At 46.8% G+C, this 20,906-nt stretch overlaps 1 protein-coding gene and 1 long non-coding RNA gene across 2 annotated transcripts; one reads left to right on the top strand and one right to left on the bottom strand.

Moving 5' to 3' along the window:
* Window positions 1-1,352: 1,352 nt before the first annotated feature.
* LOC115517918 lies at window positions 1,353-17,428 on the bottom strand. The gene is made up of 2 exons (XR_003970115.1): window positions 17,220-17,428; window positions 1,353-1,948 (listed from the first exon to the last, which is right to left on the bottom strand). It is a non-coding gene; the product is annotated as an uncharacterized LOC115517918 (long non-coding RNA).
* A 30-nt stretch (window positions 17,429-17,458) lies between these two features.
* On the top strand, window positions 17,459-20,849 carry CHKB (choline kinase beta). The gene is made up of 11 exons (XM_030321016.1): window positions 17,459-17,829; window positions 18,016-18,124; window positions 18,349-18,462; window positions 18,668-18,801; window positions 19,089-19,184; window positions 19,336-19,394; window positions 19,481-19,562; window positions 19,692-19,800; window positions 19,939-20,042; window positions 20,327-20,408; window positions 20,561-20,849. The coding sequence occupies exons 1-11, from the start codon at window positions 17,492-17,494 to the stop codon at window positions 20,633-20,635; spliced, it is 1,302 nt and encodes a 433-aa protein (XP_030176876.1). The 5' UTR covers window positions 17,459-17,491; the 3' UTR covers window positions 20,636-20,849.
* Window positions 20,850-20,906: the final 57 nt, after the last annotated feature.

The raw sequence follows: 20,906 nt of genomic DNA, 5'->3' as shown, positions 1-20,906 counted from the left end.
TCCCACTCCTAATTTTACCTGTGAAGTCTTCCATTTGCCCCCAGAGCACAAATGGAAGGTCACCAGCCTTAGAGTCTGAGAGATTGTGGTACTAATCTTTATCTTGCCATCAATTCTCTGAACATGGGAAAGTTACTCAATCCTACGGACCCCAGTTTCTTCATCTATACACTGATGCTATGAGGATCACGTGAGATAACACATGTAAAGCTCTAGGCATGGACCCAGATCCCAATCATGATCATTCAATATTCCTTCTCTCCCTGCTCCTCACCCTGGGACCCGTTTCCTCCCAAACCCTCAGGACTCTGCTCTTTCCATCTCAGAGATACATTGATATGAAAAGGCAAAGTCTCCTGAAGGGGTTTATGCTCCTTACATCTCCTACATTTCTTCAAATCTACACGTCACCTCATGTGATCCTCATAGCATCCTTGTATGGATGAAACAACAGATCCAGAGAGAGAGCTGATCAATCGCTCCTTGAAGTTCTTTCTTCCCTCAGCCTGTGGGTCCCATGCACTATTGGTTTTCCTCTTGCCTTCCTAACCACCCATAGTCAGTGTCCTTCCAGACTCCTTTTCCTTCCCTTAAACAACTCCACCACTTTAATAATTCGGTTTGCTCTATGGTCCACTAATGTTATGGACAGTTACTACAAAACACAAAATTGACTGGACTTACGTGGAAAAATTGAAATAGCAACACAGTTTCAGCAATCCTCAGCACAGATCAATTCTAAAAAATCAGAGGACATTTCCTGACAATTTTCTCATAGATTAGAAAATAAGTAAGTGCAAACTAATCTGCTTTTATTCTGTTCATATACCATAGAAGTCCCACACACAAAAAAAGCAAAAATGCCAATGGCTGAAACTATGAACAGAAATCTATAAAAAGGATGAAAAGCTTAAGAGCCACACTTTATGGGGAATGCTGTCATAACCAATAACTTCACCACCTCCTGAATTTTTTTTAATGTTTATTTATTTTTGAGAGAGAGAGAGACAGAGTGTGAGTGGGGGAGGGGCAGAGAGAGAGGGAGACACAGAATCCAAAGCAGGCTGCAGGCTGCAGGCTCTGAGCTGTCAGCACAGAGCCCAGCGTGGGGCCCGAACCCACAGACCGCGAGATCATGACCTGAGCCGAAGTCAGACGCTTAACCGACTGAGCCACCAGGCGCCCCACCACCTCCTGAATTTTGATTTTAGGCATCCAGTTCTCTGACCAACGCCTCCTACTTTTCTTGCTTTCTTACTATTATCACAATGACACCCACAATTCTTTGACCCAATAAGAAGCCTGTTCCAATTACTATTGCTGTGTAGAAAATTATCACTAAGTTGATTTTTTTAAAAGCATTTTATTCTGCTTACAGTTTTGCAGTCATAAATTTGGGATTTAAAAGTCCTTGTCTGGGGCTTTTGGTGTGGTGTGGTTACTGTCAGAGATCAGCTGGCCTGGATGTCCAAGATGGCTCACTCACAAGGCTGGCAGTTGATATTGACTATCGACTGAGAGCTCAGCTGGGGCTGTCAACCAGCACCTACACCTGGCCTCTCTGGCATGGTATAGTCTCAGGGTAACTGGACTTTTTACAAGATGGCTGGCTTCCTCCAGAGTGAGTATCCTAGGAGGGCCAGGCAGAAGCTGCATGGCCTTTTATGATATAGCTTTGAAAGTCATATGGCATCACTTCTGCTATATGACTTTCATACCTATTGGTCAAAGTAGTCCCAAGACCCTCCAGATTCAAGAGAGAGGTCATAGACCCACCTCTCAGTAGGCAGTAGGAGGAGTGTCAAGGAATTGGGGGCCATGTTCTAAAGCCACAGATCTCCAGTATGGTGACCCTCTCATTGTTCTCACTGCCATTCAAGCTCTTCTCTCTTGCATCATCAATGTCTCCTTCTCTTCTGGATCATTTCCATCAGCAAACAAGCAAAATCTAGGAATAAACAAGGAATCCAAAGTCATGGTGTTTACAGATATTGTTATGCCTTCAAGAAAAAGACAGTAAAAGAATATCCTTTATGGTTTAAGAAAGGAATCTCACAAACAGTTATGCCTTTCAGAAAACAGATTTCTACCAATAAGGAAAATGGTCATGACAATAAATCAGAGTTGAAGTTTTTTAAGGGATTGTTACTCTTAGGAAATAGCAACAATCTCTGAAATCTCAATGTCTTAAAACATTTCTTCATACAGAGTAGGACACCCAAAGACAGTTACATAAAAATTGAATACAGAAGAGGACTGTACGTTTTCACACGAGTCTTCACACTTGACCAGGATCATTGTCCCACATGGGACTATACTGGAGCCTTGACAACATGAATCTCAGAGACCTTCCCATTTGTTGTGATGAGTGCAAAGGGACTACCCCAGCAAAGCACTCCAGGAAATATCAGGCTGGGGAATATTTGGGGAGAATGGCTTCTCAAGTTTCCCCTGTCCTTCCCAAAGACACACTAGACAGTGGTCAGCCTGACCAGGGAGAGGTCCTGAAAGGTTGTGGGAGGCCCAGAGTGGAGATGTACAAGGCCTCTTCCATTCACAAACTTGTTACCCTAGAAATTCCAGCATAATTTCCTTATTTGGTTGACAAAAATTGCCTTTATCAATCTTGCAGCACAGACTACAGGTTAGATAACAAGGACCAGGCCACTGGCATGATGCCCCTTTTTCTCTTCCCTGCCTCCTCCTCCCACCCTGTCACCTTCATTTCCTGTACCTCCAAATAAGCTACTCACCCCTGAACCCTTGTCCCAGCCCCTATTTTTGAAAGAATCTGATCTAAGGCACCCTTTTACTTATGACACCCAGTTTACTCTTAACAAAGCCTAAAGTTAATGGATGTTTCTATCCTCTTCCTGAACAGCATAAAGATCCTAGAAGACTCTAACTGGATTCACTGCAGTCCCAATTAAATTTCATTGTACATTTTAATTTTCCTTTTAGAGACACACAAGGAATTGTTATTTTTGCTTTAAAAAGGTTTTTTTTTTTTCTTTTTAGTGTTTTTACTTATTTTTGAGACAGAGAAAGACAGAGCATGAGCAGGGGAGGGGCAGATAGAGAGGGAGACACAGAATCCGAAGCAGGCTCCAGGCTCTGAACTGTCAGCACAGAGCCCGACGCGGGGCTGGAACTCACAGACCATGAGATCATGACCTGAGCCGAAGTCGGACGCTTAACGGACTGAGCCACCCAGGTACCCCTAAAAAGTTTTTTTAATGTTTATTTATTTTTGAGAAAGACAGAGACAGAGACAGAGCACAAGCAGGGGAGAGGCAGAGAGAGAGGGAGACACAGGATCTGAAGCAGACTCCAGGCTCCGAGCTGTCAGCACAGAGCCTGATGTGGGTCTCAAACCCACAAGCTGTGAGGTCATGACCTGAGCCGAAGTCAGATGCTTAACTGACTGAGCCACCCACGTGCCCTGGAATTGTTATTTTTGCTTTAAAGAGTCAATGTTTACTTAGATTTACCCAAATGTTTACCTCTTTATGTATTCTTCCTTACTTGCACCTCAGACCTTCCTGTGATACCCTTTCCTTTTGCCTGACATACAATATTTAGCATTTTTTTAATTGGGAGCTCTGTGCAGTAAACTCTCCATTTGTCTAGGAAATTCTTTATTTTGCCCTAACTCCCCAAAAATCATTTTACTGGATACAGAAATCTAGGTCAGGTAATTTGTTGCCACCAACATCTCAAAGGTATCATTTTGCTGTCTTCTGAATTGCCTTGTTGCTGCAAGAAGTCATTTCTCAGTCCCCCATTCTCTTGAAGACCATTTCTCTTTCCTCTCCAGCTTCATTTAGGACTTTCTCCTTTGTCTTTGGGTTTCTGAAGTTTCAATACAGTGGATCTAGGTGTCCATTTGTTTTTCTGTTTTTTTCGGCCTGAGGTTTACTAACCTTTTTTTAATGTTTATTTTTGAGAGAGAGAGAGAGAGAGAGAGAGAGAGAAGCAGAGAGAGTTAGAGGGGGAGGGGCAGAGAGAGGGAGACAGAGAATCCTAAGCAGGCTCCAGGCTGTCAGCTCAGAGCCCAACATGGGGCTCGAACTCATGAACCGTGAGATCATGACCTGAGCCAAGATCAACAGTCGGACGCTTAACCAACTGAGCCACCCAGGCTCCCCCTAAGCCTCTTAACCATATGGATTTCTCCATATAGTTTCCTCAGTTTAGAAATTTCACAGCCAGTGTGTCCTTGAATATCGCCTCCCCCATTTCCTCTTTCTCACCGGGGGCCCCACTCAGACCCCGTGGACCTTCTCATTCTAGCCTCTGTGGCTCTTAATGCCTGTACATCTTCCAGGCAATATCCAGGATAATTGATTCTCATTTATCTCTTAGTTCATGCATTCACTCTTCAGTTGTTTATTATTTGCTATTATTCAAGCTGCGCACTGAGTTTTACATTTATTTGAAATTAAAATTCAAGTGAAACATAAACTAATTTAAAACTTTTAGAACTTCCGTCTGGAACTTCTTTTCAGAAAGTTTGATTATTCTTCATAGTTTCTCAGTTTCCACACATATTTTCAGCCTTACCATTTATTACTTAAATGATATTGAACATAGGCCTTTTGTAACACATTTGATAATTCCATTACCTGAAGCGTACTGTCTGTGGTTACTGCTGGTTTGTTCTCATGATCCCTCAATATCATTCATCACCTTTTTTTTTTTTAACTTAGGGATGCCCATTAGCCTTGGGATTGCATTCGTGGGAAACTCTGTGGCCTAGGAGGAGGTAGAGACCACCAGGGAGAGTTTGTATTTTATCTACCAGGCACCTATAAGCATTAGCAACCTGAGGTCACTCTATATTCAATGTCCCATCGAAGGGTTCTTGGAGCACCCTGACCATATGAACTTGAACCGCCAACCTACACGAGGGCCAGCTTCCTCTTCTAAGTTTTCAGCATCTCTGTCTCTCTCTTGCACACACACACACACACACACACACACACACACACACACACACTTCACTTCACCCCAAACTTGAAATAATTTTCTTTGCACTCCCCGAAGGACAGAGTATTTCTCTAATTCACCCTAATACTGAGGGTTTAACTCTTTGAAGTCCAAGGTTTGCAGAGGATTGGTTTCTTATTAAATTCTCCTCCTTAACAGACTCTGATTTGTCTCTGTCTTCTGCGTTTCAAAGGGTACATATTCATTTTCTAGGGCTGCCATTAAAAAGTACCACAAAGTTGGTGGCTTCAACAACAAAAATTTGTTCTCTCGTATTTCTGGAGGCTAGAAGCCCCAAGTCAACATGTCAGCAGGGCGAGACTCTCTCCAAAGGCTCTAGGAGAGGGTTCTCCCTTGCCTCTTCCCAGCTTCTGGTGGTTTCCAGCTCCTTGGTTCATAAATGCATCCCGCCAATCTCTGCCTACATTGTCCCATGAGCTTCTCTCCTAGGTTTTTGTGTCTGTGTCCAAATATCCCTATTTTTAAAATTAGTCTCTATTAAAAAAAAATTGTTGATTGAGGGGGGGACACAAGTGAGCATGGACAGAGAGACAGAGGGAGAGAAACGGGGCTCACCAGAAGTGCAGCCCGAACTCACCTGAAGCAGGGCACGAGCTCACAAACTGTGAGATCATGACCTGAGCCAAAGTCAGATACCTAATGACTTGAGCCACCCAGGTGCCCAAATTTCTCTCTTATTATAAGGATACCAGTAATCGGATTAGGACCCACCCTAATCCAGTGTGACTTTATTTTAACTAATTTTATCTACAAAGACACTATTTATAAATAAGGGCACTTTTTTTTTTAGGTAGGCTCCATGCCCAAGGTGAGGCTTGAACTCATGACCTTAAGATCAAGAGTTGCACACTCCACTGACTGAGCCAACCAGGTATCCCAATACGGTCACATTCTGAGGTTCTGGGTGGGTATGCACTGTGGGGGAGGACACTATTTAACTATCTATTCATAGCATAGGCTATAAAACCCCAATCAAATTCTCTCTGTTCATCAAATGGCTCTGATCAAACACAGTATGCTGTGCTCCACTGCCCCTCTGGCCTCCCTTCTTACTTCGTCCCTTATTTTCTTATTAGATCATCAATGACTTTTGAAAACACTTTTTAAGAAAACAGTTTGTCCTACATTCTTTTACTGAAGTATAGTTGACACATAATGTTACGTTAGTTTCAGGTGTACAACATAGAGATTGGACAAGTCTATGCATTATGCTGTGCTCACCATCTGTCATCACACAATGCTGTTACAAGACCACTGACTGTATTCCCTACGCTCTACCTTGTATTCCCTTACATTCCCATTTACCCCATAACTGGAAGCCTGTGTCTCTCACTCCCCTTCACCCATTCTGCCCACCCCCCACCCCATCAGTTTGTTCTCTGTATTTATGGGTCTGTTTCTGCTTTTTGTTTGTTTGTTTTTTAGATTCCACATATAAGTGAAATCATATGGTATGTGTCTTTCTCTGTTTGACTTACTTGACTTAGAGTAATACCCTCTAAAGTCCATCCATGTAGTCGCAAATGGCAAGATCTCATTCTTTTTCATTGCTGAGTAATAATCCATTATATGTGTATGTGTATGTGTGTGTATATATATTCTATATGTATGTGTGTATAAAATATATGTGTGTATATATCCATTCTTCTATCATTGGACATTGGCTGCTTCCATATCTTGGCTATTCTAGATAATGCTGCAATAAACATATGGGTGCATATATCTTTTTGAAATGGTGTTTGTTTTCTTTGGGTAAATACCCAGTATTAATTACTGGATCATACAGTATTTCTATTTTTAATTTTTTGAGGAACCTCCATACTGTTTTCACAGTGGCTGTACCAGTTTGCATTCTTACCAATAATGCATGAGGATTCCTTTTTCTCCACATCCTTGCCGACACTTGTTATTTTTTGGTTTATCCTTCATTTTATGGGGCACCTGGGTGGCTCAGTTGGTTAAGCATCTGACTCTTGATTTCAGGTCCAGTCACAATCTCATGGCTGTGAGATTGAGCCCTGCATTGGGCTCCACACTGGGCGTGGAGGCTGCTTAAGATTCTCTCTTTGTCTCCCTCTGCCCCTCTCCTGTTTTCGCATGCTCTCTCTTTCTCTCTATATCTAAAAAAAAAAAAAAGTCCAAAACATTTTCATCAGGAAGTTCTATTTAGGAATCTAGCTTGCCATATTACATTTGCATTCATTTTATGAAAAGAAACTATAGGGGCGCCTGAGTGGCTCAGTTGGTTGAGCATCTGACTTCGGCTCAGGTCATGATCTCACAGCTCGTGAGTTCAAGACCCACGTTGGGCTCTGTGCTGACAGCTCGGAGCCTGGAGCCTGCTTCGGATTCTGTGCCTCCCTCTCTCTCTGCCCCAACCCACTCGCATTCTGTCTCTGTCTCTCTCAAAAATAAATAAACATTAAAAAAAATTGTTTTAAAGAAAAGAAACTACAACATGTAAGACTAGCTCAAGAAAATTAATGAATTATATGTCTATTTCACTTACAAGCATATATACAAAATTCCCAACAAAATACTAGATAATGAAACTCAACAGTTTATATTTGTAAATGCATTCTGATCCCAGAAATCCAAGGATGGCTCAATATCTCACTTTCACTTCCAATGGTAACCCACCACATTCATGGACTAAGAGGAAATTTGCATAAGCATCTCAATAGATGTGAATTTTATAACATTCAACAATTATTTATGATTTTTAAAGAATTATTTATTATTTTTTAAATGGCTTCCAGCCATTATGGAATAACTGCTATCAGACTTTCCTTCCTTCCAAAGGGGGTGTGTAGGAAACCCCAGAAAACTGAACAAAATATAGGGAGCAACTATTTTCAGACATTGGACAAAGGACAGCACAGGACTGTGTTCCCTAAGGGAATCAATGACATAAAGCCTATGATTGCCCTCATTTTCCACATAGAGGAACTTCTGGACTGTAGGAACTTCCAGAAATCAGAGTGTGGCAGTCATGATGAGTTTAAAAGACAGAGTTAGAGCTTGCAGAGGCCAAGGTATTTGGAATTTTCAGAGAGAGAGAGAGAGAGGATCAACTCAGAGAAAGAGTTCCAGAAATCTTTGATAGGGTCCCTCCCCCAAGTTATTCTACACAAGCAGCCTGCTGTGTAGTATACAAGAGAATACTCTTCAGTGCCCTCTCCAGATGTGAACATGAAGCATAAAACAAGGAAGAACCCTAAAGGACAGAGCTGGGAGCTTTCAAAACAAGTAACTTTCTCTTCTTCCAGGGTAGAGGTCTTCATTATTCATGCTTAATAGGATTTGGAAATTGCCACGGACCATAGACTGACATATTTCCCATGTTGCCTTTTCTAAATAGAGGTTTTATCCTTTTATCCTATTCTTACTCTCTCATGGCATATTTGGGACACATAAAATATTTTTCAGTCTATAAATCACTAAATTTATAAACTACTGTACATTGATTATGTTGGGAGAACAAACAACATATCATTTCATTTTCAAATCACTGGACCACAAGAATCTACATCAGACCCTTTTGAACAAACTGTACGTAACTCAGACAACCTAAACCGTGAGCTGGATGCTGCAACTGTTGGAACTGTTACAAATGGTCTCCCCTAGGGATGAAGTGAGCTTGTTCCAGATACAGCGGAGCGCACAGATAACCAGAATGGCCAAAAGAGAGTACTGCAGCAGAAACTGCCAATTGTCCCCCAACCTCTCTTCTCCTGTTCCTCTATGATTTTAGAATCCCTGATTTTCAGTCAGCCATTTAGCCTTCCAAAATAAATACGTATCTCAGTCCCCCTTGCACTAGTGGCACAGGGCAGCATCCAGGTACTTCCCTCAGGAGATCACTGGCATGAGGCATTTGTGCCCATCCCTATCCTTGCTGGCTAAAAATGGAAGCACTTGTTGGAGCAGTCATCTTGGATCATGAAGTAACCTTGGGAATGGAGGACATAAAGGCAGAAGAAAATAAAAGAAACCTAGATCTTTACAGACTTCATGGAATAGAGCCACCATTCAAGCCCAGGGACGGCTACCTCTAAACTCTTACATGAGATAAATAAAATTATCTTACGTAAACTGCATAAAATTGTACATGTCGTGTACTGTGTGATTCCAGGGACCCCACTAAGTGTATTCTGTGTGTTCAACCACACACAGCAACACTAAAATTTCCCTTTTACTTAAGACACTGTTATCCTGGGTCTTTGTGATTCGTGGCCAAACAGTATTTTAATTGCCACAGAGCATAAAGTGGGATAATCAATTTGGGGAGAAGTTTAGCAATACTTAGTAAAACTGAAAATACACATATCCTATGGACCCTATGATATACTATTACAGTGCTTCTCAAAATACGGTCCGTGGACCCTGGAGTTTCTAAAGGTCAACAAGGCCCAAATTATCTTTATGACACTAAGACGTGACGTGTCTTTCCACTGTGCTGGCATTCGCATTTATTGTGCAAAAGCAATGGTTAGGTAGCATAAATCAAAGCTGGGGTACCAAACTGTAACAGTAATCATTGAATTCTTCACTATGGTCAGAGGTCGAAGGGAGCAAAAAGCAGTTTCACTTAGGAATTTTGTTGATTAATGGGGCACCTGGGTGGCTCAGTCGGTTAAGCGTCTGACTCTTGGTTTTGGCTTGGGTCATGATCTCATGGTTCCTGAGTTCGAGCCCCACAGTGTGGAGCCTGCTTGGGATTTTCTGTCTCCCTCTCTCTCTCTGCTCCTCCCCCACTCACTCTCTCTCTCTCAAAATTAATAAACTTCAAAAAAAATAATTTTGTTGATTAAGCAATAAAAAATTTTAATTTTATTGTCTTGACACTTACCAATTCTTAATATTCAGGGTGATGGCATAAAGGACTACATACTAAAGTACAATCGTGTCATAGCTACTTTACATCATTGTTTATCTGGGCTGCTGAATGCATCACGTTTTTCATGAAACACCATTTTTACTTAAAAGAAAATGGACAAATGGGGCACCTGGATGGCCCAGTTGGTTAAGCATCTGACACTTGATCTCACTCAGCTCAGGTCATGATCTCATGGTTGTGAGTTCGAACCCCACGTCGTGTCGAGCCCCTAAACTGTGTTTATTCTCACTTGGGTATCTGGAAGACACTTTCTCAAAAATGAATAATGTAGCATGTCACTTCAAGGAAAAGAACTGATAGTATTTGATAAAATTTGAGTTTTTATGGGGCACCTGGCTGGTTCGGTACATTAAGTATCTGATCTCAATTTTGGCTCAGGTCATGATCTCACGGTTTGTGACATACAGCAACACATTAGCATCTGCACTGACAGTGCAGAACCTGCTTGGGATTCTCCTCTCTCTCTCTCTCTCTCTCTCTGCCCCATCCCTGCTCACACACGTTCTCTCTCTCTCTCAAAATAAATAAATAAACTTAAAAAAATTTTTTGAGCTTTTAAGCAAAAATTAGAATTTTGGAAAACCTGTGTCTATCACCATGAGCTTAAAGTTTCCCAATGCTTAAATATTTTTTGATAATATATAATAAAATGTGTCCAAATTTGGAAGATCTATGTAACTTAGTGAGCCAATATTTTCCAAATAACCGATGGATGAATGATGTTTCAAAATTATACATAAGTAGAAGATCCATTCAGCGTAAACATAACATACTTCAAGTATACAGGCAAAAAAAAAAAATGAAACCATGTTCAAGGGAGAAAACTATTGCCCTTTTCAACTGTAATATCCAATACTGGAGCAGTATGAAGCAAAGAGCTGGGAGCTCTGAGGGAAAGTACTGTGGGGGGCTGAGAAAACCATGTCCGAATGGACATCCACATCCTAACCCAGAACCTGTCAATGTGACCTTATTTGGAAAAAGGATCTTCACAGAAGTGATCAAATTAAAGATTTTGAGATGAGGAGATGATCCTGAATTACCCGGTTGGCCCTAATGTGATCATAAGTTTCCTTATAAGAAAAACAGAAGGAGATCACATAGTCAGACGAGGAGGAAGCGATGTTGTCCCTGGAGGCAGAGCCTGGAGTGGGGCAGCCACATGCTGAGGAACATCTGTGGCCACCAGAGGCCACCAGAGGCCAGAAGAGGCAAGGAATGGACTCTCCCTCAGAGCAGCCCTGCTGCCACCTTGATCTCAGCCCAGTGACCCTGATTTCAAACTTCTGGCCTCCAGGACTGTGAGAGAGTACATTTCTGTTGTTTTAAATCACCAAGGTTGTGGTAATTTGTTACAGTGGCAATAGGAAACTAACGGTGACCCGAGAATATTAAGCCGAGGCCAGCTGCTATTGAAGCACAAGCATATAGATGCCAATTGAGTCATGGGCACAAATGAGACCAGTTAGGGTTCACAGACCCAACAGACCCGACACATATCAAATATTTTACAGCCCTTCACCATCTTGAAAAGAAATTCATGACATAATCTAACATATTTTCAAATCAACATAATGGATTAATGAAGAGAAACAGAGACGGGAGACTGGCGGCCATTAGATACATAACAAGTCTGTTCCAGCACATTCTCACCTTCTCACAGTGCAGGCTGCCAATGAGTCCAGGCTCCATTCAGCCAACTAAGCACAGCTACAACTTATCCCAGGGCTTTAGCCCAAACACTGAATCCAGAATGTTTGGAGTAAGTACAGCCATGTCGATAAATTTGAACTAATCTACAATTCGTTCTTGGCTTTGTATCCTTGTAATCCATTCCCACACATATTCTCCAGTATTTTTTTGTGGATATAAATTGGCAAAAATCTCTGTTCTTTTATTGTGTGTCTTTGTTTGGGTTCTTCCGAAAGCAGAGCCTAAGGCGGAGACTTGGGTATAAGTGGTTTGCTCAGGAAGTGATGCCATGAAATGAAAGTGAGGGAGGGGGTGAGTGAGACAGGAAAGGAGGAATCAAAACATAGTGTTCCTAAGGTCACTGCTCTGGCTAACAACCTTGACTTGACCAGGACCTCCTGAGAAGTGTCCAGAATGTCTCCTAGGATTCTCCAATTATTCACCCACTGCCTTCTGTCCCCAGCCCCTGGGGTTACCTCTAGAGACTGGGCTGTGCTGCTAAGCAGGTCAGGTGGGCTCCTGTGGTGTCAGAGAAGGGCTCGGGCAGAAAGTGTAGATACACAGCAGGTGCCAGGGAGGCATCTCTGTAAACCCACTGTAATTAAAGGTGTGCTGAGGGCATTAGTCAAGACACCAGCCCTTACAGCCCTCAGATCTACCCACGCGCCACATTAAGTCCAATCTGTCATGATTCTTTGAGGTGAAGGCTGGTCACAACCTCTACAAAAGCCTTAACAGAACAAAAATAGTCCATACTATTGCAGCTGCTCCTAAGGCTATAACTCATACTCATTATTATCTCCCTTCTCTGCCTATTCTAGACTTCCCTCACCCTCAGCCAGCATTTGATGAAGTTACGCAGTCGTTCATTCCTGGGTGTTCTGAGCCCTTGGTTCCCTTGCCCTTGGCAGGCTGAGGCTGCTGAAAATGTCTTTTCACTGTTATCACTTGGCATGGAAGCAACCAGACCCCAAAGTAAATCCTCAAAGTACCAGACAAACTCTTGAAGGCCCCCTAAGTAGCAGTAACCCTATCTCCTCATAATCATCAGGATCAATTATCCACTCCTTTGCCTGCTGGTTCACAAGCATGAGGAGCTCAAAATGACCCTATAGGATTTTCAGACTGAGGCTCTGTGTGGGTGTCCTTCCCTGGAACCAGTGGAGTCCCCTCATGGAAATAAATGTTCTCTACCTGGGAACAGCAGAGTTTAATTTTGCAGAGACAGAATGTGCAAATTCTACAAACTGAGCTTTGGATGATGAAAGGATCATCTTTGGATGATGAAAGGATCCTGGTGCTCTGGACCACTGAGCATGGTGATGAAAGATATCCCAACCCATGGGTTCTTAGACCTGTGTCTTTGTTCCTGGATCCCTATATTGCATCTACTGGGGGATAGCACCATATACCGGGCTGTGATTCAGTGTATGTATCTGAACTCCTTAAGGTACTGTCCAGAGCTAGGACCTTTGCTAGAAAGATGTCATTCTATCTCTCTATTAGATGGGCTGCTTGTGGACAATGCAGGATATTAGAGAAACAGTGGCTCCCATGGCCATTCATACATCATTGTATCTCTTTCACTGCGAAATGAGTTTCTTGGCCCAAGATAATGTTATACATGATCCTATGTTAGTAAATCCAGTATTCTCTAAGCTCCTGCATAAGGACGTTACTCTGAGATACTGTGGATGTGTGGATGTGTGGGTGTGTGGGTGTGCGGATATGTGGATACACGGCTGTGTGGCTATGTGGCTACATGGATATGTGGATATGTGGATATAGGGAAGCAAACCCACAGCCAGAGCAGGTGTCAGTTCCAATAAGGATGAATCAATGCCGTCTCCTGGGTGGCAAGGATCTGCCAAAACCAACTTGTCACTGAGTCATCTAGGGATGGTGCCATATTGGGGCTCAGCACTGATACTGGCTGCTAAGAGGTCAGAAATTCAGTGACCATTAGTAATAATAATTCAGTAATAATTAAATAAGCCTCGATAAGAGAGAGCCCATGTTAGTGGACATAACTTGCACTCCTGCCAACATAGCAACTCCATTCACAGGCCCACCATTTAAGCACAAGGGTAGCCAAGAACACAGGCTGGATGACATCTATCCATCCACTTTGTCATTCGGTGACCCCTCCGCAGTGAGTATTAATATGAAGCACAAAGATGCACACATTTGTGACAACTTCATAGGCTCGTCTTCTTTTCCAGAATTCCTTGTCTCCAACATTCCCCTCTTGCTCTTTCCAACCAGCAAGACATCTGTCACCACTCAGAACTTCATGTGCATTCTTTCTTTAGGCCACTACTCTGTCCACCCCACTCCCTCCCTACAAAGTAGATATCCAAGTGTACTGCTCGAAGCTCTGCCCTCTAGAGGATTTCCCCCCATTACTTTCCTTTAGAGCCACTTTGAATGGGGCTGTAGTGCAGCAGTGATTCAGATCTGAATTTTTCTTCCTGTCTTCTAAGATAGAGGCATCAGTGCCACAGAGACATGGGGGCCACAGCCATCTCTTCCTGTAAATGACTGGTGCTCTCTGAACAAGCTTGGATCCAATTCTTTTTGTGCAATGAATTGCTGCTGAACCTACCCAACCCATTGGCTTCATGGGTCTGTCAAGATCTAGCTCAGGACAGGCAGTTTTGGTCACATGGTCATTTGGTGCCCCATAATCAGGCGCTAAGTCTCTACTTGGGTCCAGCAGTGTGCCAGAAGCTTCTTTCAAGTGGTGAGTAGTTCTCTACTGCAGCAGGCACGGCTTTGCTTCAAAACCCTGCGTACGCACTACAAATCTGTGGGAGCGTGCCAAAGGTGCCATATAGGGTCGCTACTTACCACAAATAAGCCCAACACTAACTCACCGGTTCTGCTAAGCGGCAGGGGAACCCATCCTCCAATCTGGATCAGCAGAGCCCTCCTTTGTTCTGGACTCCACTCTAAACTGACAGCTTTTCAAGTCACCCAACAAATGGGTCAGAATAGTATTCCCAAGCGTGGTACACGCCAACGCCAAAACCCAGAGGTGCGCCAAGTACTATGCGTCCTTCTTTGTGACAGGGTTGCAAGATACAACTTCTCCTCATCTTAGAGGTGATACCCTGGCTCGCCCTACAACAGTGCACCCTGAAAACTTCACTGATGACAGGCTCCACAACTTCTTTTAAGTTTCTATTTATTTATTTACTTCAGAGACACAGAGAGTGAGTGGGGGGAGGGGCGGAGAGAGGGGGAAAGAGAATCCCAAGCAGGCTCTGTGCTGTCAGCACAGGAGACCGAGGCGGGGCTCGAACTCACAAATCTGTCAGATCATGACCTGAGTCGAAACCTAGAGTCAGATGCTTAACAAACTGAGCCACCCAGGCGCCCCAGCCTCACAACTTCTGAGGGTTTCTCTCTCATCCTCTGCCATGCATTGTTTTATCAAGGACAGAATACTGGGCACTTCCTTCTTCACCATGTCCACTTAGCACGATGTCATCAGTGTTATGTGGAATGTCTGGATGATCGAGAGCTCAATGGATTAATTGTGATGGAGAGCAGGAAAGTTAAAACCAGCTTGAAGTAAGACAATGAATATGTTCAGCTGTTCCTCCTATAAAAACGTGAGACGCTTTTGGGAATTTACTCTTTACTACTGGAAATTGAAAAGAATGTTCACCAAATTGAGAACTGCATTACTAAGTGCCAGTGGTGCATGAATTGGTTCCAGTAAAAATATCTCACCTGACACAGCTGCTGTGATTGGGGATACTACTTGGCTAAGTTTGTGGTGTGGCTCACCACCATTTACTCGAATCCACCTGGATTCTGCAGGGGCCATTCAGGTGAACTTAAGATGTAACGGGCATCACCACTTCATGTCTCTGAGAGTGACAAATCTCTGCAGTCCCACCAGGAATGCAGCACGTTTCTGCTTTAGTATTGTGGTAGGGTCCCCTCCCTAAGGAAAGAAAAAAAACCTCAAGGCAACCTGGCTATACGCATACGTGACAACATCCGTTGTGATCTTGTAACATGAGACCACTTAATCAGACTACATGTTTGTGTGTTACCATATATGGGACACAAAGAGGTAAAAAATATATATATATATATTTTTAAAACTACACCACGAGGCATTCAGGGCTCAGTTCTTCGGGTACGAACCCAACTGAGCGGTGCCGGCAGGAATAAAGTTGCTTCCTGGAAAGAAAAGCCTCGGTGTCACGACTCTTCGTGCAAGAATCTTGCTACAGTGTTCTAGAGGACGTGAGAGTCAGTGTGGGGGTAGTTTCAGGGGCTTCACTTTGCTCATCCTCCCACGATTCTGATTCCACAGGTCAGGGATCAATGTATAGGCTCTGCCCACTGCTAGGTATAATTATCCCAAGATGTACTGGGACCAAAAAAGTAACCACAGGACTTGGGTCAGGATTCCATTTATTATGTGGCTTCCATAGTCCCTACTCTAACCAGTGTTTCATGATGCTTCAGGTACCTTGGCACAAGTGTCTCAGATCCTGTATCTAACAGCTCTTGAAAGGGCTGGATAGTCCCTTTCCCAAAGCAAATTATTTGTTAAGTGGCTCTAGGTTCCTCTGGGGAAGGATTAGAGGACTTTTTTTTTTTTCATATGCTTTCAGTGGCATCACAGGATCCTTCCTTGAAGGACCAAGCCTCCCTTTCAACCAGTGGACTCCAGGTCTCAGAACTGGCTCAGATTTAAACGGAGGGAGGGATCCTGATTTCCACAGCAGCAACTGACATCTGCCTTCTGGTCACAAATTCTTTGTTTCTTTCTGGTTATTCAAATCAATTAACACTCTAGTCAGCTGCCTATCTATTTTATCCCAAAGAACACTATGGTCCAACATGCATGGCCACAGATCCCTAGGTCAAGTCATTCTGGTTGCCACTCCAGTCTGCAGCAGAAGCAGAAATGCAGGAGGTTGTGTATTTTAGGTGGGACCCCACCAAGGTGGGGTGAGTCTGATCGGTCCTCAAACTGCCAAGGTGGGCCAAGGAGACGTTATACAGCACCAGGTGTTTGCTCCAAGGTGTGCCTTCTCCTGGATTTGATGTTCTAACTGGCCTAGGTCTGGAGGCAAGGGTAGTGGAGTCGGGCATGAAGACATTGGTTTCAAGCACGACAACAAGAGCTTCCTCTCAGAGGTGCGCTTCAACTTACAGGACAGCCTTAGCGGTGATTAGGGATGGAAGGCACCTGGAGTCATCAGAATTGTCCCAAGGGTCCCAAACTCTCTTTCACTCAACAAATGTTTATTCGGCACCTACCACGTGCCCCACACTCTCTACTCCATGGAGGGGAGTCACACACACCGTCTCCTCCTCCAGGTGGGACCCACACTCAGGATCGGGCGCTCAATGGCTGTCCTGCTTGCTCGACTTCCCCGGGGGAGGGGTTGGGGCGCAAACCTATCCAGCGAGTGGCCGCCGCCGCCTGCGCTGCCCCGTCCGCTCCCCGAGGCTGGCGAAGGCACATCTCCGTTCACCGGCACCTCCCTGGGTACACCTGCCCTTTAGCACCCGGCCCACCCCACTCCGGCCAGCGGAATAGCTCGCTCGCTGCCTGAGGACACACCGCCCCGCCCACGTGACCCACCTTCGCGACGCGCCACAGGGCAGCGCGACCAGCTGCTCAAGACATTTCTGGTCGGCCCACGTCGTTTCCTCGGCTCCGGCCGCAGGCCAAACAGCTGCCTGTCTTTTCAGCGGCCCCGCCCAGCGAGAGAGGTCATTGGTCTTCGCCCGGAGCAGGGGCGGGACGCTCCCTGAGCACGCAGGGTTTGGCTTTCGGAATAGGTGCGCGACCAGGGTCACGGAGAGAGCCGAGCGCCGCCGCAGAGAGCCGAAAAGAGCCGGAGAGACCCGAGTATGACCGGAGAAGAGCAGGCTAGCCGGAAGCAGACCCGAGCGCAGCCGGAAGGAGCCGAGTCTGCCCGAAGGGGGCTGAGCGCGACTGGACTTTGGGCTTGGCCCAGGCGCGCCATGGCTGCCGAGGGGACAGCTGTGGTCGGAGGCGGGGCTGTTGGCGGCAGCCTGGCCAAGGACGGCTTGCTGCAGTCTCAGTGCCTGGACGCGGCCCCGAACCGGCGGCGCAGCTCGTCGCTATCGCGTGACGCCGAGCGCCGAGCCTACCAGTGCTGCCGGGAGTACTTGGGCGGGGCCTGGCGCCGAGTGCGGCCCGAAGAGCTGAGGGTTGACCCTGTGAGGTGGGAGGTCAGGGGTCGAGCTCGGGCCCTCGGGACACCGCGTTTCGGCGGCCTCGCGCGCGCGGGGGCGGGGACGGGGGCGGGGCCGGCCTGGCCGGGGGCGGACGCGGGGGAAGCCCGGCGGGAGGGGGTCCGGGACGGGGGCGGCCGACCGCGGGCTCAGCGCACCCCGGTGTGGGTCTGCAGCGGAGGCCTCAGTAACCTGCTCTTCCGCTGCTCGCTGCCGGACCACCTGCCCAGCGTCGGCAAGGAGCCCCGCGAGGTGCTGCTGCGACTGTACGGGGCCATCCTGCAGGTGAGAAGGGAGTGTGGGCCGCAGCGGCCAGTGGCATTAGGACCTCCCAGCAAGCGTGGCGGGGGGGGGGGGGGGGGGGCTAAGCAGCTTGTAAATTACCGTAGCCACGCCGGGCTCTGGAGCCTGCGGGCTGTAGAGCGGGAAGTGAAGCGGTGATGGGAGGGGAAAGCAGACCCTCGGGTGTTAGCACCGCTCTGCCCGCTTTGTTGTCCGTCTTCCTTCAGGGCGTGGATTCCTTGGTCCTTGAAAGTGTGATGTTCGCCATCCTGGCGGAGCGGTCGCTGGGGCCCCAGCTCTATGGAGTCTTTCCAGAGGGCCGGCTGGAACAGTACATCCCAGTATGAGCCCAGCCCGGCCCTGACCTCCCTGAGGCACCTCCTTCCCCCCAGCCCCTGTTCCCCTTTCCAGTGCGTGCCTTCACACCCCTTACCCCAGGTAGGGCATTTTCCCCAAGACCCTGACTTCCCCCCCGCCACCCATTCCCCTACCCCTTCCCCCTCCTGCCCCAGCCCCCTCACCACCCTGATAGGTTCCTGGGTGCAGAGCCGGCCACTGAAAACGTGTGAGCTTCGAGAGCCGGTGTTGTCAGCAGAAATCGCCACGAAGATGGCCCGGTTCCATGGCATGGAGATGCCGTTCACTAAGGAGCCCCACTGGCTGTTTGGGACCATGGAACGGTGAGTCAGGAGCCTCCTCGGGGCTCCTGCACACCTGGTCTGAACCCTCCTGCTGGCAGGTACTACCCTGGGCTGCAACTGAATGTGTCCATGACTGTCCAGTCCTCCAGCTGAGCGGATTACGCATCCCAGTGTCGTCTAGTATGGTCTCTCCCAGAACAGGCTTCCAAATAATGCAGACAAGTCAGAAAAATCCATCAGACAAGTCATACAGTGACAGGAAAAAGGTAGATAGGAGGGAAGTAGGGAGGGATCACAGCGAGCATATCTTATTCTTTGGGCTTCAGGTACCTAAAGCAGATCCAGGACCTGCCCCACACTGGCCTCCCACAGATGAACCTGCTGGAGATGTACAGCCTGAAGGATGAGATGGGTAACCTCAGGTGAGGGAAGGCAGGGCAGGAGAACAGAATAGCACAGGAGGCAGTTCCAGGTACCAAATGGGGTCCTTCCCAGGATTTACTGAGGGCTGGGTCAGGGCCTGGCCCACGAGGGTGACTCCTACTCAGGACCCATGCCCCTCTTTCCCTGCAGGAAATTGCTAGACTCTACCCCATCACCAGTGGTCTTCTGTCACAATGACATCCAGGAAGGTAGGAGAAAGCATCTGAGTCTCCTAACCTAAGGTGAGGGGGGCCAGAGGACCCTGGAGTGACCAGAACTGCACCCCTTCTCCCAGGGAACATCTTGTTGCTCTCAGAGCCAGAAAACACCGACAGACTGATGCTGGTCGACTTTGAGTACAGTAGTTACAACTACAGGTGAGGGTTGAGAGAATGGTCTCCATGGGTCTGCTTCCTGTAGACCTGTAGAAAACAGACTAGGCCTTCCTCTCTGCATCCCAGCCACCCAGGGTATTTGGGGACTGAGTGTCTACCTTATTCCTCCAGGGGCTTTGACATTGGGAACCATTTTTGTGAGTGGGTTTATGATTATACTCACGACGAGTGGCCTTTCTACAAAGCACAGCCTGCAGACTACCCCACCCGGGGGCAGCAGGTATGTGGACCAGAGGCTGGGGAGCGGGACCTGGCCTATGAGGGACGAGGAAGGGGATGTCTGAAAAGAATATCAAGAAAGGATGTTCGCTGGGAAATGCTCCAGTCTCATTTCCTGACTCTTGTCTGTTGATCTCAGCTCCATTTTATTCGCCATTACCTAGCAGAGGTCAAGAAAGGTGAGACCATCTCCCAAGAGGAGCAGAGGAAACAGGAAGAAGATTTGCTGGTAGAGGCTAATCGGTGAGGAAGGATGGGTGGGGGCAGGGGTAGAGCAGGGTGCAGAGGAAAGGGGGCTGAGGAAGGAGGCAGGCAGGCCGACTCACAGGATTGCAGGTAAGGTGCCAGTGCCTGGTGGGGGCAGGGAGTGCAGATGAGGCTGATGGAGAGTGGTGACAGTCAGGACAGGGCTGGGGTTAGGGCAGTGGGGGAGAAGTTGGAGCTCTGGGGCCTGACCAACCTCGGGGATAGGATCCAGGTAATACCAAGTATGCTCTGAACGCCTCTGTTTCTCCTGCCCCCCTTAGGTATGCTCTGGCATCCCATTTCTTTTGGGGTCTCTGGTCTATCCTCCAGGCATCTATGTCCACCATAGAATTTGGTTACCTGGTGAGTAACCCAGGTGGGCAGGTTAGGTGTGACGGGAGGTGGGGTGCATCAGGGGCCATGTGCTCTCCAGGAAGTCTGTGGGCAGACTTGGTGGGGGCCGGGTGTGCCTGACCCACCCTTCTCACAAGTCTGTGGGGTGGGTTCTCCCCCAGGAGTACGCCCAGTCTCGGTTCCAGTTCTACTTCCAGCAGAAGGGACAGCTGAGCAGCTTCCAGCCCTCATCCTGACTCTCCACAGCCCCCAACCGCCAGATTTCTCCTGGAGTCTCCAGGGCAGGACCTTGGAGGGAGGGGCAAAGGGTGGGGAGGGGCTCTGGGAACTGGGCTGAGCCCTGGAGTGAGATTGGGGTTGAGGAGGCTGACCTCTCCCCACAGCCGGAAGATGGTGGGAGGGAACCCCTGGGCTGTGCACCTTAAGACAATAAACAAGCTTCTTCCTTCACACCCTGTCCTAGCTCTGCAGCACAAAGTACCAACCAAGGAATGCACACAGGGTGAC

Source organism: Lynx canadensis, chromosome B4 (assembly GCF_007474595.2).
Source record: "Lynx canadensis isolate LIC74 chromosome B4, mLynCan4.pri.v2, whole genome shotgun sequence".
In the NCBI taxonomy this organism is placed as follows: Eukaryota; Metazoa; Chordata; class Mammalia; order Carnivora; family Felidae; genus Lynx; species Lynx canadensis.
The sequence above is the reverse complement of the archived record's forward strand: the minus strand, read 5'-3'. Positions and strand labels throughout refer to the sequence as shown.

Excerpts from the sequence above, each read along its gene's own strand:
- CHKB (XM_030321016.1), top strand. The coding sequence starts at position 17,492 with ATGACCGGAGAAGAGCAGGCTAGCCGGAAGCAGACCCGAGCGCAGCCG. Across the intron at positions 18,802-19,088 it reads CTGTTTGGGACCATGGAACG|GTACCTAAAGCAGATCCAGG; the intron begins GTGAGTCAGGAG and ends TTTGGGCTTCAG. Across the intron at positions 19,563-19,691 it reads TACAGTAGTTACAACTACAG|GGGCTTTGACATTGGGAACC; the intron begins GTGAGGGTTGAG and ends TTATTCCTCCAG.